Here is an 18,590-nt window from a genome sequence, read left to right as displayed (position 1 = left end):
ATTTCACAGTATCTCTTACATCCGTTCCCTTCCCTCATACGGTTTTTAACCGGGGAGACAAGAGACAGCATGTATAAGCATTTGCATCCCCACGCCTCCCCTATGACATCCTCTCCATATATCCTCATAGAGGCACACAAGGACCTAAGCCCAAGAGCCATGCCCACAATATTAGTGATTCTGCTTCCAGCTTCATCCCTGTAACCACCATTGAAAGGAAGTAACACTTGTGGAGAAAGGGACTACTACTATCACCTCCAGCCACCTACCAACTGTCAACTGTGGATAGTTTAGGCCCAAGAACCCCAGGGATAACAATCCTCCCAAACTACTAGCCCAGCTCCCATTTTAACCTCTAGCATTATAAGCTAAAAGTGTAACATCTGTTGAAAAGGGGCCTACCATCCCCACTGCCATCAGTAGGGCAGACAAGTCAGCCTAGTTGAAATAGCAAAACTTCCGAGAATACTTAGAGTACAGAGGTACAATATTGTCAGGCAGTTCAGACCACTGTGACCATCTCTACCACCACTTCCCCATAAAACCTAGCAGAGACAGCTCAATATTCTGAACTTGTCATTGAAAGGAGCAACTAGTAGAGATGGGGCCTGCTGTCCCTTCCACCACCAGCAACAACTGCTGATTATTATTCTTGCTTGGCTGCAGCAGCCATGATCCAGGGAAATCAACCCCTTCAGAAATATATTGTTTTATCCATTGTAAAGACATTAAAAAAGATGGTGTTACCATCTGCATATTTATTCAGTGAACTCTTAAGGACCTTGGGACTTTTCCATCTGACTTAAAGTTGAAACCTCCTATCACTATATTTGTTATCTTTCCCTTATTAGAATGTAAGTCTCTTGAGTAGAGTGGTTGTATTTTTCTATTTGTATCTCCCTTGCATGTTGTATCTATCCCATAAAGTACATTGCAATGGACTAATTCAGTGGCTCTTGGTCTTCCTGCCTCAAATCTTTCCCCCTTCTCTCCTATCCATCCTCCACAAAGTTGCCACAGTGATTTTCCTAAAGTGCAGGTCTCACCCTGTCACTCCCTGCTCAGTAAACTCCAGTGGTTTCCTGTTGCTTCTGTGGTCAAATACAAATTTCTCTGTTTTAAAGTCTTTTACTTGCTGGCTGCAACCTACCTTGCTAACTTTATTTTATATATTACTACCACTTACTTTTTTTTCCTTTTTTCTTTCTTTCTTTGTGGGGCAATTAGGGTTAATTGACTTGCCCAGAGTCACACAACTAGTAAGTGTCAAGAGTCTGAGTCGGATTTGAACTCAGGTCCTCCTGAATCCAGGGCTGGTGCTTTATCCACTGCGCTACCTAGCAGCCCCCATTACTACTACAGTCTAGCCACAGTGTCCTTTTTGTTGTTTCTTTGACATCACATCCCATGTTATTTATACTGATTTAAATGTCTGCTAACCAGAACCTAGAAGGCTACAGATTAGCATCAACTAGTGACATGTTTTTACACTCTCTGTTCCCTGTGTTTGGGATGTACTCCTGTTTTATCTCTGCCTCTTAGAATCCTTTGTTTCTTTCAAAACCCAAGGGATAGCCATGTGAAGCCTTCCTGATTTCCTCTCCCACTTCCCTTCAGTTTCTGGTCTCCCCCACTACCCTCTGTAAGGGGCTAAAATTCTAGCTAGTCTGTCTAAAATATCTAATGAGTGGTCGCCAATAAATTATAAGCTTTAGCAAGAGTTTAGATTTGTAAGCTCTTATTAAGGAGAATAAGAGTTTGGTGAAGAGAGAGAGAAAGGCCTAGATTCATCTATCTATCTCAGGGAGCTACAGTTCTCCTGCTCCGCTCTCTGTGAGAGTCCTAGTGAAAGAGAGCAAGAGAACCAGCCTTGCCCCCTCTTCCTCCTGCAAGCAAATGTCACTTCCTGACTCTAAAGAAAAGCCTCATGTCTTGTCCTCAGAGGCCTTCTCCTCATGGCAGAGCTTTCCTACATAAAGTCTCCAGCAGGTGGCGTCATTCCAATTGTTACACCTCTTACCTTGTATTCATTTTATATTTACTTGTTTATAGCTATGTTGTTTTCCCCTGATAAGTATCTATACTATTTCACTGTTGCTTTTGTATCCTTATTGTTTAGGGAAATGCTTGGTGCATTGTAGGTGCTTAATAAATGTTTGTTGATTGATTACTACTATCTGTTGTCCTTTTCTAATTAGGTGTTGCATACATCTCAGTGCCTAACTCTTAAGATTATTAGACTCAAGTGAGATGATTTATGACAAACTTTTGGCAGACTATAAAACATAAATGTCTGTTGTCTTGAGCCCATCAAGTCCCTGTGATAATTTATGAGCATGTTGTATTGCTTGAAAATCTCAAATTCTGTTATTCTAGTTCACTTTATTTGTTAGCCATAATTTGTGAATTGTTTTTTTGACATCTAAGACTCTGGCTTCAGTTATTGTTCTCTTTTTGGACATTGTTGTTTGTTTTTTTAATTATTTGACAATTCTATATGTTGTTCTTTGTCATACCTAATGGCTCGTATCAGGCTTGGCTTAATTTTATGTGGACAGTTCCCTCCCCCCCTCCTTCCTTCCTCCCTCCCTTCCTCTCTCCTCCCTACCTCCCTTCCTCCCTCCCTTCCTCTCTTCCTTCCCTTCCTTCCCCTTCCCTCCCTGTTATCTCAATTTAAAGCTTTATGATGAAGTCTAGAATTTCCTAGACCAGGTCTTCTTAAACTTTCTCCACCCATGACTCCTTTTTGTCCGAGAAAGTTTTAGGCAACCCTGGGTATATATAGGTATATAAATTAGGTGTACATAATGTTTTACTGTTGCCAAATTGTTCGTGATGCTCCCCCCCCCCCCCCCGCCCTGACGTTCAGTTTTGTGACCCCATATAGGATGGTGACCCATAGAAACTTTGCTCTAGGCAGATATATCCTTGCCCCATATAAGATGCACTTCTTTCTTGGCAAAGAACCCATCTTTGCCATGTGTCCTAAGTATGATTTCACATTAGTTGTAATATTGGAAGTCATATCAGAACATGACCTGACCAAAGGAAACATTTTGATTAGCCCACAATGTTTACTCACTTTCAGTTGATATATCTTATTCTTGATTTTTACAGGACCACCACCTCCACTTCCTCCCTTGCAGCCATCTGGTATGGATGCTCCTCCGAACTCTGCAACCAGTTCTGTTCCCACCGTAGTAACAACAGGCATTCATCACCAGCCTCCTCCTGCACCACCCTCTCTCTTTACAGCAGGTGCAGTATGGACTTTTTAAGATTATCAATTCAAAGAATCATAGGATTTGGGTTTTTTTTTGTTGTTGTTGTTGTTGTTTTTTGTATTTTGTTTTTTGTGGGGCAATGAGGGTTAAGTGACTTGCCCAGGGTCACACAGCTAGTAAATGTCAAGTGTCTGAAGCTGGATTTGAACTCAGGAACTCCTGAATCCAAGGTCAGTGCTTTATCCACTGTGCCACCTAGCTGCCCCAACCCGAATCATAGGATTTGAGAACTGAAGAAACTTAGTTATCTAATCCACATCTGGAAAGTTAGAAAGTCAAAGTAATTTGCCCAAGATAGCAATTCATATCATAAAATATACCAGTTTTACTACTAGAGGGAATGTCTAGTCTAGTCCTTTTATTAACAGTAAGGAACCTAAACCCCAGAGAGGTTAAGGGACTTGTCCAAGGTGACTAAGCTGATGATTGGTAGAGTTGTAGTCATTGATTTTTGCACTTTATAGCTGGAATATTTTTCTTGGTAAACTTTTCACAGTACAGTATAAAAATTGTCACTCCTATGAACTGTTTGGAGGGAGAGGCATAGACAGACAGAAACACACACACACACACACACACACACACACACACACACACACACACACACACTGCTAAGTGAAATGTCAGACTTAGAGTCAGGAAGACCTGAGTTCAAATTTGGCCTGATGCACTTAATAGCTGTGTCATCCTATGTAAGTCACTTAACCTCTGTCTGCCTCAGTTTTCTCATATGTAAAGTGGAAATAAAATAACACGTACTTTCTAGGGTAGTTGTAGAAATAAAACGAGATAATATTTGTAAACCTTAAAGTGATTGTGTTTTTTATACTAGTGACATAATTGAATTATTTTTGTGATCTTTTCAGTTAACATAATATATAGTGTCAGCATTTAATGTTAACTATATGACAAAATATTTCAAAGTGGAGTTTTATAATTGTTGTTTAATTACAGTTTTTGTATTACCAGATACATATGACACAGATGGCTATAATCCTGAAGCCCCAAGCATAACAAACACTTCCAGACCTATGTATAGACACAGAGTGCATGCCCAAAGGCTAATTTGCTAGGACTTACTTCAGGAGATATGGATCTGCCACCCAGAGGTGTATTGTGACCTAAGTTTGTTCTTTTCATCTTCCGACATCAGAGATGAAAGGACATGTACTATATACAGTTGCAGGTCTTGGGTAACCATTGTAACATTGTACCATAGCAGTCATTTGTTAAAGAAGCATGTTTCCTTCATCAGTTGTGAAGAATCAGAGTGTACCAGTGGTATTATTGTTGCTGTACATCTTCTTTTTTGATCCCACAAGACAGTAAAGATAGAGCTAATTCATAGTGCTGGTGATTGCTTTTTAGTTAAAAATTTTCTGCTTCTATATACTGACTTTAATTTTTCAACTAATTCTCTTTCTCAGATGCGGTTTTACTTGGACTTGTGCCATGTGTATCTTCTATGTTAGGATTTCCCCTTGACTTCCATATTGGAGCATCTTAAACATCTAACTATTCTTAAATCTCTTTTTTTACCTTTATTTATAAATCTTTTAATTTTTATATTAAAGTAGAAGTAGTCTCTATTTTAGTGGGGGACAGTCTCTTCTGTTCTGTTTCTTGGAAGAGATGGGCATTTTCCAAGAAGGTAAACAATGACATTTGCAAGATGAAGATATTAAGGGTAACAATCAAAGAGAAAATATTAAAAAGTTTATCACTTTTTTCCCTGTCACAAAATGCCTCTTAATCCTGTTTATTTTGCTCTTAGACTCTCTCTTTAGTGCGACATTCTCTCTTATTCCACACAGCCAGAAAAACTACTTCCTCATATTAGAGAGGAATAAAAATGCATCTGAGACTAAAACACTTAATAATGTATATGTAGTATAGTTTGCTTGATTTTTAATGCTTTGTTCTGCACTTTGCTATAGTGTCATGACCATGAACATTCAAGAAATACACACATTTATTTATTTTAATTCAAATATAAATCGTCTTTGAGAAAATAGGAAATCATGTAATTTGTGTGATTTGGCTTTTCTATACTGCCTGAAGAACTAAAGTAACTAGATATACTCAATTCTCCTCCTTCTTATTGCTCTTCTCATTTTAAAATAGTTTTTCCTTATCTTTTTCCTGTTCATGTGGCATTTTTGAGATTGAAAATGTGTTGTCAATATATAACCCATAGTTTCAGACATGATGTTTACGTATCTGATACTTTGAATACAGGATGGTTTTCCCCTTACCACACTACGCTTTCCCTACCCTTTTTCAGTCCAGACTTAATTACTATAGATAATTTCAGGTGTGGAAATATTTATAATTTTTGATCATGGACAATTCATCTATAACTTATACTCTTCAGGAGTCACCTGGGGTTCACTGAGAGGACAAGAGAGCTGCTCATTATAATAGAGCTTAGTATGTGTTGGGGGAAATGCTTGAACCCAGGATCTTGGTTACTGCAAAGCTGTCTTTTCTGTTATGCCAGGCTGCCAACATGGTTGGTATTCATTAAATGTTTATAATAATGACGTTCTTTGGATGAAAAGTTTTCTGTGAAAGGTATTGCATTGTAACTAGGATTCTCATTACAATCGCAGAATTTGTATTTGTAATAAAATACAAATTGTTAAATTGTGCTATATGTTTGTTCTGTTAAAACTAATTTAAAAAAAACACTTCTGGATGCTTTTACTTTTTGAAAGCTTAAGATTTGATGTCAAAGTAATAAGTAAATTAGGAATTACTAGCTATCTACTTAACACACTTCAGGGAGTACTTACACTAAATATACTAAAGTATATTTCTCTTAGAGTGGTTTCTTAGAGTGTCGTGGTACTGGGTGGCAAGGTGAAGGTTGGGAAGAGTGGAATACTCCATTCCTGTTTACATATTCCTGAAGAGCTTTAGATCTTGCTATAGAGTCTGAGTTGAAAGAAACCTTACCAGTTATCTAATCTGACCTGCCCTAAACAGGAATTCTTTTTGCAGGAACTGGGTTGAAATGATCATCTGGTTGGCATTTTAAGTCTTGATAATGGGAAAGTTAACTAATTTCTGAAATTTTGGGTACATCAAGCTCATTTCATAATTTTGAAAAGCTCTAATTTTATGGAAGGTTTTCTTTATATTGAGCCCAAATCTTACTCTTTTACGATTTTGAGCCATTTGAGCTAGTTTTACCCTGTGGGGTGAAGTATAGCAAATTTAATTGCTTGTCGACATTTCAGATCCTTTAAAATAGGTATTTTGTCCATGCTGTCTTATCCCTGTTTCCTTTAACCTTTGTATTTTTAAATAAATTTTTATATACAGCTCTTTAATATAATTACATACATTTCTCAATATATTCCTTTCTCACCCCTCCCAGAAAGTCACAGATATAACAAAATAAAAAGAGCATAAAAAATTGGTTTTGCAAAGCTAGAAGTTGCCTGATACATGCTGTGTTGCACACACAGTCACCCAACTCTGCAGAGAAAGAGAGGAGTTGGGGTCACACTTGGTCATTATAATTTAATGGCATTGAGTTTCAGTGGGTTTGTTGTTTCCCTTTACAACTAATTCCATTCACAGTCGCCCTACATATTTTCCTAGTTCCACTTACTTTACTTTGCATCCATTTCTATGAGTCTTCCCTTGTTTCTCTGTATTACACTCATATGCCACAACTTGTATCAAATCTCTTTGATAAGGATTTTCCCTAGTACATTATGAAGAAAAGGTCTCAAAAGAATTGAAAAATTATTAACCATAATAAAGAATGCTCCAGATACTAATAATAAGAGAAACATACCTACTAAGACTGGTAAAGGTGAAGAAGATGGCAGAGTAAGTAGATGCTGTAGATATTTTGAAAAGAATTACATTAATACAGTATTGGTGAAGCTATGAATTCTTCTAACAATTACAGAAAGAAATTTGGAATTATTCTAAGAAAGTCACTAATATGCTGTGTACCCTTTGACCCAGTGATCCCAGTGCTGGTTATATGTCTTACCTTAAAAGAAGTCTGTGATAAAAATATGTTGATAGTAGTACTTTTTGTAAAAGCAAAGAACTAGAAACAAAGTAGATGCCCATCAATTTCGTAATGACTCAGTTATAGTACCTGAATGTAATGGAATTTCACTGGCTATCTTGCATGTTTGGTTTCCAGTCCTTTCACCATCGTCTTTATACTACTATTTATCACTTTCTAAAAATATGGTGCCTAAAACTGAATAATCCAGATATTATTTGCCTTATAAGGGGAAAGTACAGTAGGACTATCATCTCATTCTGTACTTTTGTGGAGCCTAAGTTGAATTACCTTTTTTGGCTGTTATGTCACAGTATTGAATGAAACAGTTCTAGTTTACTTTTCATAGACACAGTGAATTTTTCTAACAAGATAACATGAATCATGCTGAAAAGCTGTTAAACAGTGTCAGGTGATATATTTGGGAGACTGTAGGAAGAGAAAAAAGAAAATTCAATTCAGGAAGCATTTTTGGAATAGGTGCTACATACATAGCACTGTACTGGAATCTGGGGGAAAAGACAATATACAGTCTAGTGTGGAAGATTAAGATGTGTACACAATGACCTATAATGGAAATAAAATAAGGTAAGTGCATAAGAGATAAAAAGAAAAAAGTATGAGAAAAATGCAACTTGGTTTTAACATAAAATAACTTTTTTGGGGATGATAAACTTCATTGTGGAGAGGAAACATTAGTAGCTTTGAAGATAATTTAGTCTGATTTTTTTTTTCCCCCCTCACTATCCATGAGAATCCTGAGCAAAAATAAAGTAAAAGGACTACCATGTACTGCCTTACTGTCCCAGTATCATTGATTATCTGAGAGGCGAGGGAGAAGATTTAAGGGGAATGGGAAAAGAAGCCTTTTTTTTTTTAATTACTCTGCAGTAATTTGGAATTTTGGAATCACATTCTACTTAATTATAACCAGGTAGAAAGTGGCTCATTTGTGTCAATTAAAAGCCATGGGCTTGAGAAATAAATTAGGAATTTTCTTGGAAATCTCAATTGAGTATATAAATAACACCAGAGTAATTGAACTCAGACCTGAGGTTCATAGTTTAAACAGATTTTACAAAACCCTATGAACCTCTCAGGAATTGGTTCCTCTACATTGAATCTACTTGTTCATGCTACCAAATCAAGTTAATATAAGATCAGGTTACTTTAAAATGTGTCTTCTTCCACCTGCTATATGCCCATAATATATAATTATTATTGTATAGAAACATCATAGTATATGGAAAAGAGCACTAGATTTCTAGGCAGGAAATCTAGGATTGGAGGCCATTTCAGTCTCCTAATTTTACAGAAGGGGAAACTGAAACCCAGAAAGGAAGTAACTTGTCCAAGGTCACATATAGGTAGTAAGATTTGAATTCAGGTGCTTTGACTCTTAATCTAGCTCTCTTCATTTTTGATTTAGATTGTGGCCTCCTCTCTTTCCAGCTGATTATCAGCAAGTTACCTAACCTTTTTAAAGCCTCTGTTTTATCTTTTATTGTACTTGTATATCTGCTTCTTAGGATTGTATTGAAGAAAGTGCTTTGTAAACCGTACATTGTTATGTAAGTGGGGGTTATTATTACCCACATCTCCTTTGAGTCTAATTGGTGCCATAGGTGGGAAGAAATGTAGGTGACACACATCTATAAAAGACTTGATAAATGTCTGCTTGACTTTTTTTTTTTTTTTTAGTGAGGCAATTGGGGTTAAGTGACTTGCCCAGGGTCACACAGCTAGTAAGTGTTATGTGTCTGAGGCCAGATTTGAACTCCGGTACTCCTGACTCCAGAGCCAGTGCTCTATCCACTGCGCCACCTAGCTGCCCCTGCTTGACTTTTTAAACCCAATGTGCATGAGTTGGGAGCTTGTTTAACAATTCTTGTATGATGGGCTTTTGTCCTAGTCAAGAAAATGTCTTTATACTTGATAAAAAGAACAAGATTGTAGCTGCACCTAAAGTCGCACATCTACTTCTGTGGAGATCTTTAAGAAAGTAGCTGTTTGTCAGATATTGGCCTAGCTGCTGTTTGCCCTGTCTTTTTGCTGCCCTATAGGATCATAGAGCTTATAGCAGAAAGAGACCTCTAAGACCATCTAACTCAACTTTCTAATTTTATAAGTGAAGAAAATTCATTTGGTTTAAGGGACTTGACGCTAGTCACAAAGATAGTAAATAGCTCAAGTGGCATTTGAACCTGGGTGCTTTGACCAGAACCCAGTGTTTATACCACTTTTCTTGTACCTGAGGAAATCTGTGAAGTCCTGTCAGGGCAAAGGGATTAGTAAACAAATGTCATCATTTGGTTGAAATTTTTCATATTTTCAGAACTTAAACAAAAATTGTATCTCATTTATGGACTTTTGTCATGTATCTAGATTTTGGTATCTTATTGTATTTAGATGTACTTAAAAGAGCTGGAATGCTGAGCCAATACTAGTATGTGCCACTCTTTTCCCTGGATATGGAGGATCTAAATATATTAGCAAGCATTAAAAGAACCCTATCTTAGGCTTCTCAAACTTAACTCTAAATGTCCTGCACTTATTCTAATTAAATGTAGCATGGATCAGTCTTCCAAAAAACTGAGGTTTACTGGTCAATTGCAGAAATTCTGTGATAGACCTGAATTTTACATTCTTTATAAAGATTAGTTATGACAGTATCTTTTGTTATAAGACCTTCCAAGTCTATTCTTTTTTTCCTCTTCTTTCTTGCACATTATATAACCGCAACATTCCAGTGAAAAAATAAATAGAAAAAATTTCTAGTAGGATAAAATTATATCTTTTAATCAAATTGTCTTCTCACAGCATAGGAGAATTTATAGTAAGTACAGTTCATGCTTTACAGAATGTCAGTGTCTTTAAGGTCAAATCGTATTGTAGAAAGTATTGGGAAGGTGTTAGAACCTTATGGACTATATATGTAGAATGTTTCTCAAGAACTCTACTCAGCTAACTGTAGCCATAAATAGACTAGGTCCAGCTTGGGTTAAATTAAAATAATTATCCATAAAAATTATAATTTAAATTAAATACTTTGGATGAGGCAATGCTCAAAGAATTTAGATTGTTATGCAATTTTATCTACTCAATAATTTCCATTCTATTTTAAAATTTTCATTTTGTAGAGAAAACATGCACATTAAAGTTTTCTTTTAATACACTTTATCATCTGCATAGCTTAAAAAGTTAGAACTAAGTAATGGATGGAATTTATAAAGAAACAAATTTCTATTCTGTTTAAGACATTTTTCTATCCATTAGAACTGTCCAAAAATAGGTTACTTCAAGAGCTGAATAGTGAGTTCTCCCCCATGGAAGTTCTTAAAGAAGGGGATGGTTGACTACTTGCCATGAATATTTAGTAATAGTAGTAGCAGCAGTATGGCTGTTTATTCCCTCTTTTTTCCTTTTATGGTCTGATAATTTTCTTTTTAGATCATTTAGTTATCTCACAATGATAGTCCAGACCTTTAGTTTTCAGGATTTATGTAGCACTTTACGATTTGCAAAGCACTTTATTTGACTCAGCAATCCTGTGAACTAGGTGCTTTTATTATCCCTTTTACAGATGAGAAACTGAGGCTTAAAGGCTAAGTGACTTGCTAGTAAGTATCTCAAGTGGGGTGCAGACTTAAATATAAGTCCAGCACTCTATCCACTATTGTACCAGACTGCTTTTTTAGAAAGGGTTCATTCATGCTTTGGTAGAGGTTGGCCGAGATGACCTCTGAGGTATCTTCCAATTCTGTGTTTTATTACATAATTTTTAAAACTTTAAATACAATAGTTTTATTTATTAGCATGAATGTACTGATGTAGAAATATTGGGAATACTCTTAGAAATCTTGTTGGTAATTAAAGGTGGTATGTATAAGAAATAGTTGAGTGGTTGTATCACCTGAGAAAGCATCTTGCTGTCCTAAAAATAATCAGAAAATATGGGCAAAAGTTTTTCTTTCTTTGCAGCTCCTCCTGCCCTCCCCCACCAGATTACTGACCTAACTTTATTATATCTCTGAACACCTCTTTGGTTTTTCTTTCTGTAATCATTGTTTTGATATTTTAAAAACATAGTTCTTTAGTACAGACCATGAAATACATATGACTCCTATGAGGGCATATCTCTGTATCCTAGAAAATTTCATCAAATGTTTTCAAAAATTGGTAAATAGTTTTTAAAAATCTGACAGTTTTGCTTTATGATGTTTTACTAGATTTTAAATTAAACTTTTAAAGATGTTTTATTATTCTTTATGTAGAATACATTATTCAGAATTGTTCAGGTTTTTTTGAAGGGGAAGTTTTCTTGCAAAAATCTAAAAATACTTATCTATGTCTACTAGAAAGAAATCTGAATTCTTGGTCAGTCTCATATATTCAGAGATTGTTGTTTCTAGTGATTGTTATTTCAAAACAGCCATTTCCTCTCATTTTCTCTTAGTTTTCTCAAACAAGGAAGGTTTTTAGGCGCATGGCTTTATGTTCTATTTGGATTAGAATGGCATATGACATAATTTGTGATAAAGGGAGTAACAGTTGTAACTACAGTTATTTTATAATCTCACAATTAGCATAAGCTCCTTCAGTATAGAAAGCTAATAAATGTATATTTGTAATACCTTTGTTTTTCATATTTCCATGAACTTTTTTTTGGTTATAGCCTGTTTTCTTGTTAATCCACAAATGCTTGCATTATGAAAGATCTTTTGCAATATAAATAAGTTATCCTGTTAAATTGAGAAAAGGTCTACTAGATTGATCACTGCTTCTCAAAGGGTAGTGTGTTAAGTTTTTCATGATTTTTCATTGAATTCTCTCTAAATGCAAGTCATAAAAACATTTAATTTGAATTATATCATAGTAGATTACACAATAGTAGAACTCTTAATATTTTAAAAAAATTATCTTATAATGGTTTTTCTTGTCGTGTTTTTCTTTGTAACAAAAGCAGCAGTGCATAGGCCCAAGGCCATGTTTTCCCTAAAGAAGTGGTCCAAAGAGGGAAAAGTTTGGGAACTTTTTGACACTACTGATATATAATAGAATTTGTGGGTGAGATTTTTCTCTGCATTGCAAATTAGAAATTGTAGTGGAAATCTAAGATAAGGGAAATTTCATTACCTTGAAATAAGTGAATTTCTGTTAGTTTTAAAATCCACTCATTTACTTTTATTTCTCTTTTTGCTTATTCTTCCATAGTCATCCTCACGTGAATTTAAAATATTTTAACTAACTCATTAGCTGTGAGATAAAAGAAATGCCAGTTGATACACTGACTCTCTTCCCACAGAAAAGCCTCCCAATAAAAGCGTATGAGGATAGTTGTTGATTCAGAGTCAAGAAAAAGAACCATTGATCAGGGGAACCTGGAGTCCTGCTAAGAAGACTTGGTTGACAAGTAAGCTGGTTGGGTAACATTGAGGAATGCTACATTTCATCTACTTTTAGGCTGTTAAATATTTATATAAAGGCATAGCATTTTTTAATCAACCATTTTACACTAGGAATCATACACTGTTTAGAATCATTTTTTCATTTTGAGTCATTTGGAACTCAATTCATTTTCACTGGGAAAAAATGTTATAAATGGTTGTTAAGTCGTTAGACTAATCCATAAAACCCTAGTTTTAATCATATTGTAGCGAAATATGGTACTTCAGTACATCCAGGCTCTTTAGTCCTTTAAACCATTTTGGGATTCTCATTTGTGTCGAGATCCTCTTGGTGAGATTTTCAGTGATGGGTTAGGGAATAAGGACTTTATTGGCAATAAATCCATAGAGCATCAAGTTAGAGAGCTCCAGAGGCCTCCCCCCACCTTCCCTCCCCAAAATGTTTCTTTTTTGCCTCATGTAGTTGACATCAGGTATAAAAACTCCTTTGAAACTTGGGATGAAAGATATGTAGGTCATGTTCACAGCTTTGGCTTTGTAGCTATGAATCTTATTTCCCTCCATCCTGATGTGAGACCTTTAAGTGCCTGGCTGTTGTTAGAAAATTTGTTCTGAGTATGTATTCATGAAGCCTCTGAGATCTCAGCTTCACTCAAGGTTTAGACTTTGCTGAATGAGAGAAAGTAAGAGTTGGAATAAGAGTGGACAAATCGTTATGTGTTATGTGTGAGAAACTTTTCTTTCTGAATAGATTTTTGAAAGTGAGTCAGACAGAGTAAAATCTCACTTCCCAAATATATCGTAACCTAAGTCATTCTGGGAATAATCAAATTTGAGACACAAGAAGGGAGCTGAGATTTGAAGGTGGTCGATCTGATAGCATGAGGGAGTGGGATGGGTAGGACACCAAGGAAGTCAGTGAAAGTGATAGAATGTAAGGCTAGGACAGTGACACATAGGCTTTGAGAGAAATCCCCTGCGTTGCTTTCCGTGAGCAGTGTTGCTACCACTTATTCATGTATTTCATCTTTGAATGTGAAAGTGGATTTTATGTCTCTTTATTTTGCACATAAAGTAACTTGATATTTGTTGTAGGCCAAACTTTAATAGAACAAATAGCCCAGGTTTTCAGAAGAAGGTTCAGGTTTGGAAATGAAAATACCAAGCTGGAACTCAGGAGAGTTCCTCCAGAATTGAATAACAGCAGCAAACTTAATGAACATTTCAGCCGGTTTGAACTTGGTCAACTTGCAGGTGAGAACTATAAAACATAATCTTTAGCTATCTTAATAATGCTGATAGATCTGTAATCTCACTGATGCAGATAATTTCAATTAGTACAGATTACCATCTTTCCATTCCTTTTCTTTCTGTGCTCATCCTTATCCATATTATATTCTTCATGAATCTTCCATAGTGCATTTCTCTAGCGTTACGGAGGCTTTCCTTAGGACATTCTGTGTCTGTCTGTGTAATACTCAGTTGTTTGAGGTATTGTTTTTTTCCCTCTTGATTTTGTTGCATCACTTCCATAGATAGATCAATTGATAGACCACCATAGCCTTTATTACGTGCTTACTGTATTCGGGCATTGTGCCTAAGCACCAGGGAAATAAATAGAACAAAATAGTTCTTGCTCTCAAGGGGAGCTTACATTCTAATGGCCACATTTATTTATGTATGTGAATCTTATGATGTCAGTATTTTTTTTCTTGCCGTCCTCATGCCCACTTTTTGCTGACTTTTGCCCCTATTACACATCTCTGATAGGCCAGTGCTAAGATTTTATTGGCTTTGGATCTTGTTATACTGGCTTCCATCTCCCTTAGTATTCCTTCTCCAAGCACTCTGTCTTTTCTGGTGGATCTTGTGCAGTCTTGGATTGAATGAGGAACTTACTGGTTTTTCCTTTTTGGTCTTTTTTATTGTTGTCGTCTAGTTCCCCTTAATGTCTTGGCTGGGGCATTGCGGAGAGAGCTGGGCTTTTTTCTGGGACCATTATATCTTTTCATCTTAACCAGAAATCTCTTTCCCCCAGTTTTACATTTCAAAACTCCTCAATATCATCTGTCATTCTCTGTAATTCTTGTCTCTGATGAATAGATAGTCATTTTCTCACTAAAATTAACCCTTCTTATGCTATTAATTCTGTCCTTTTTAGTAGTAATACATGCTTGGAGGCCCTAGCCCTGTTTTAAACCAATTCTAATGAAAACTTAATTTTGGTGTCTACTTTTTGAGATAGATGTGGAAAATATTTGTACTTCAATTAAGCTAACACCAGGTGGCATATTTCAGAGTATAAAATTGTAGCTAGTTGACATACTTTCCTCAATCTCTTGGCTGACTTTTGAAAATAATATATACTTAAACATTTTTTTTTAATTGACACTTTATAGTTTGTACGGTAGCTAGAGCCCTGGACCTGGAGTCAGGAAGACCTGAGTTTAAAATTCAGCCTCAGTTATTAGCTGTATGACCTTAGGCAAGTCACTTAGTCTTTGTTTTCCTCAGTTTCCTCATCTGTAATATGAGGACAATCACAGCACCTATTTTGAGGGTTGTTGTAAAGTTCAAATGAGATAGTATTTGTAAAGTATTTAGCACTGTTCCTGGCACATAGTAGGTGCTATATAAATACTATTCCCGTACCCCTCCCAAAATCTGGGAAGAGTGACTAAGCATAGAGAGGGGAATTCAATTCAAAGCGCTTTTTCTTGTCAGTAACCGTAAAACGTGAATGGGGAAAATAAGGATATTATTAAGGACTGTGGAAATATGATCGTGAAATTTTCCTAGATACATAAATCAATGCAATCACAATACTGCAAATTGGCTTCCAAATTTAGGCCCTCTTGGATTTAGTTCTGAGAATAGGAGATACTTTTCTTCGTTTCAGATTTCAAAGCCAAGTTCTAAATGGCTGTTATTTTGCTAGGTAGTTTTGTTGTTTTTATAAATAACAGAAACAAAGACAGGTGCTAAGAAATGAATGCTAGCCTTCCTTTGTAGAGTTCTCCTCATTTCTGATGTTGTAATATTACTTTTGAATTTGGGATATACTACAGCTGAAGTTTGACATGTTCTGTTAGAGATAACTAAACAATAGCTGTAATTATAGCATAAATTAAAGTTGGTGACATGTTTTGTATTCATTATATCATTTGAGTTCAACAGCAGTGAAACAGACTGAGCTGCAATGACCTGACTGGTCACACAGCTAGTAAATGTCACAGGCTGGATTCACATCCAGCTCTAGTAAGTACAGTGTTGAGTATTCTATGATACTTTTTTACTTTAAAAATAAAAATAATACCTTGCTACATTTTCCTGCTGACATAATTGATGTGTCCATGTTGCTACAACTAAGGGAGACATCTTGTCCTTGTGTAAAGAACATTGGACTTGGAGACAGAAGTGATTAATCCAAGTCTTGTGAGGAATGTTATTTGTAACCTGCTAGGGATTATGCAATAAATGTGGTGCCTTCCTACCTCTGCAGTCTTATTTCAGTTTTCTCTTTCACATACTCTTTGTTCCAGTAAAACTGGACTTGCTAGCTTTTCTGTGTACAGGACATCTCCATCTTTCTTGTGTGCCTTTGTACATACTGTCCGTCCTTCCTGAAATGCAGTCCTTCAGCTCGGTAGAACCCCTAGGTATCTTCAAAAAGTGTCCCACCTCCTCCTTGAGGACTTTTAAAATCTCCCTCCCCCATTTTTAATGTTCTCTGCTTTTTAACATTACTTTGTATATAATTTTGTTTACTAGTCTGTGTAACCTCCTTCTTCTCCTCCTCCTCCTCCTCCTCCTTCTTCGTGGGGCAATGGGGTTTAAGTGACTTTCCCAGGGTCACACAGTAGTAAGTATCAAGTGTCTGAGGCCAGATTTGAACTTAGGTCCTCCTGAATCCAGGGCAGGTGCTTTATCCACTGTGCCACCTAGCTGCCCCCTATACCCCTTTCTTCTTAAGGACAATAAAAGTTTTGTTACTATCTCTGTTTCCTTTTCATCTTGATTAGTGCCTTGCCAGGAGTAGGAACTTGATAAATGTTTGGTCAATTGAAATGTGAACTATTTAGAGAGACTCATTTAAAATGTCCCTTGTCTTCCATTTTACATTTTAGGTTGCCTTTCATGGTGATCCTGAAGGTGCACTTATCCAATTTGCAACATATGAAGAAGCAAAAAAAGCAATCTCTTGTACAGAAGCAATTTTTAATAATCGCTTTATTAAAATCTATTGGCACCGAGAAGGGGCCGCCCAGCAACTGCAAACAGCTTCCCAGAAAGTAAGAGGAAAATCGTATTGGTTGAAATAATTGTTTGCTGTTTAATTTCCACATTTACCCAGAAACGTAGGTGGGAGGATATGTGGTAGAAAGATGACTTCTCTTTAATAGGTCTGTGGCATGAAGATCATTGTTGGGGGCATATTTTTTTAAAATCTTATTTTCTGGAAAATCATTTTTATTGATTAATTTTGTCCAGATAAAACCACAGTTTCATCTAGCCTTTTAAAAGAAGAAAATAGGTTTAGGGGAAAAGATCTCTAAATTCTTGTATAAATAAGTATTAAAATTTTTATTATTTAACAGACTTGTTCCAAATGCATTTATAGCTATGAAGGAAATGTTTTATTTTTATTTTTTAATAGTATTTTATTTTTTCAATTACATGTAAAGATTGTTTTCAGCACTCATTTTTGTAAGATTTTGAGTTCTAATTTTTTTCCTTCCCAAAGCCAGCAAACAGTCTGATATAGATTATACATTATAATCATGCTAAACATATTTGTACATTAGTCAAGTTGTGAGAAGAATCAGAACAAAAGGGAAAAACCACAAGAAAAAAGAAACAACAACAAAAAAGTGAAAATAGTATGCTTCAATCTGCATTCAGACTCCATAGTTCTTTTTCTGGATGTGGAGAGCATTTCCATCATGAGTCTTTCATAATTGTCTTGGATATGGAGGAAATTTGAGGGTGGTTAAGTATGTGATAATTTGAAAGTCTTTTCATGCCTTAGTGATTCTCATTTTTTCTCAGTGCCAATCATCTTAAAATGAATTGATTCAGCTTTTTGTTTTGTTTTGTTTTGTTTTGTTCTTAGATTATACAGCCTTTAGTCCAGCAGCCCAATTTACCTGTTGTGAAGCAGTCTGTGAAAGAACGATTAGGTCCAGTACCTTCAAGTAATATTGAACCCGCAGAAGCCCAGAGTGCTAGTACAGATATTCCTCAGGTATCTTCTATTTATTAAAATGACAGTTGTTTCATTTATTTTTTAAATGATGAATTCTCATTTTAACCGTATTAAATACAGGTATGTTGGAATTTCCACAAAAACTTCCTACTAGTGATAATTCCCAATTTTGGTTAGTGTTGCCATCTAAAATCCAAGTTAAAGCTATAGGAATCCCTCTCTGTGAAATAGCAAAGTTTTCTGGGAAGTAAAATTCTGTTGCCCATTTTCTGTTTTTTATTCAATTTAAAATTTTATCATAATGTTATTATTGAAGATTTACTAGCAAAATAAAGAAAACATTTTCAGGGAGATAAAACAATAGCATCCTCTTTTTGTACCATAGTAGCTAGCCTTTCAGAGCTTTGTATCAGCTTTCTTGCTCTGACATCTTCCTATTTACCTACCTGACCCCAGCATGGATCATATGAATTTTTTCCCATACATGCAGAATCTTGTGAGTCTCTGTCTGCAGTTCCAGTAACTGGGCTTACATCTGTCTCTCTGTGGTTCAGTGTTTGTCCATATTATGATGCCCCATTAAATCTATATAGATCTTGTAGTATGAAAATTCCTTAAGTGTCTGACATTAGGTTAACTAGCCATTTTTTTGTATTTCC

The 18,590-nt window shown here is 35.8% G+C and overlaps 1 protein-coding gene across 1 annotated transcript in view; it reads left to right on the top strand.

Annotated features, from left to right (window-relative positions):
• The window catches only part of RBM26 (RNA binding motif protein 26), a 99,877-nt gene that overhangs the window by 36,745 nt on the left and 44,542 nt on the right, over positions 1 to 18,590 (top strand). Inside the window, 11 exon segments of the mRNA XM_043992277.1 lie at positions 3,118 to 3,258; positions 4,254 to 4,343; positions 4,346 to 4,393; positions 12,623 to 12,640; positions 12,643 to 12,697; positions 12,699 to 12,734; positions 13,821 to 13,869; positions 13,871 to 13,959; positions 13,961 to 13,979; positions 16,853 to 17,017; positions 17,839 to 17,970. Of these exon segments, the coding sequence (XP_043848212.1) occupies positions 3,118 to 3,258; positions 4,254 to 4,343; positions 4,346 to 4,393; positions 12,623 to 12,640; positions 12,643 to 12,697; positions 12,699 to 12,734; positions 13,821 to 13,869; positions 13,871 to 13,959; positions 13,961 to 13,979; positions 16,853 to 17,017; positions 17,839 to 17,970 (842 nt within the window).

The sequence above is a fragment of the Dromiciops gliroides genome, chromosome 3, assembly GCF_019393635.1.
Source record: "Dromiciops gliroides isolate mDroGli1 chromosome 3, mDroGli1.pri, whole genome shotgun sequence".
NCBI lineage: Eukaryota > Metazoa > Chordata > Mammalia > Microbiotheria > Microbiotheriidae > Dromiciops > Dromiciops gliroides.
This window is presented reverse-complemented; position numbering and strand designations above follow the sequence as displayed.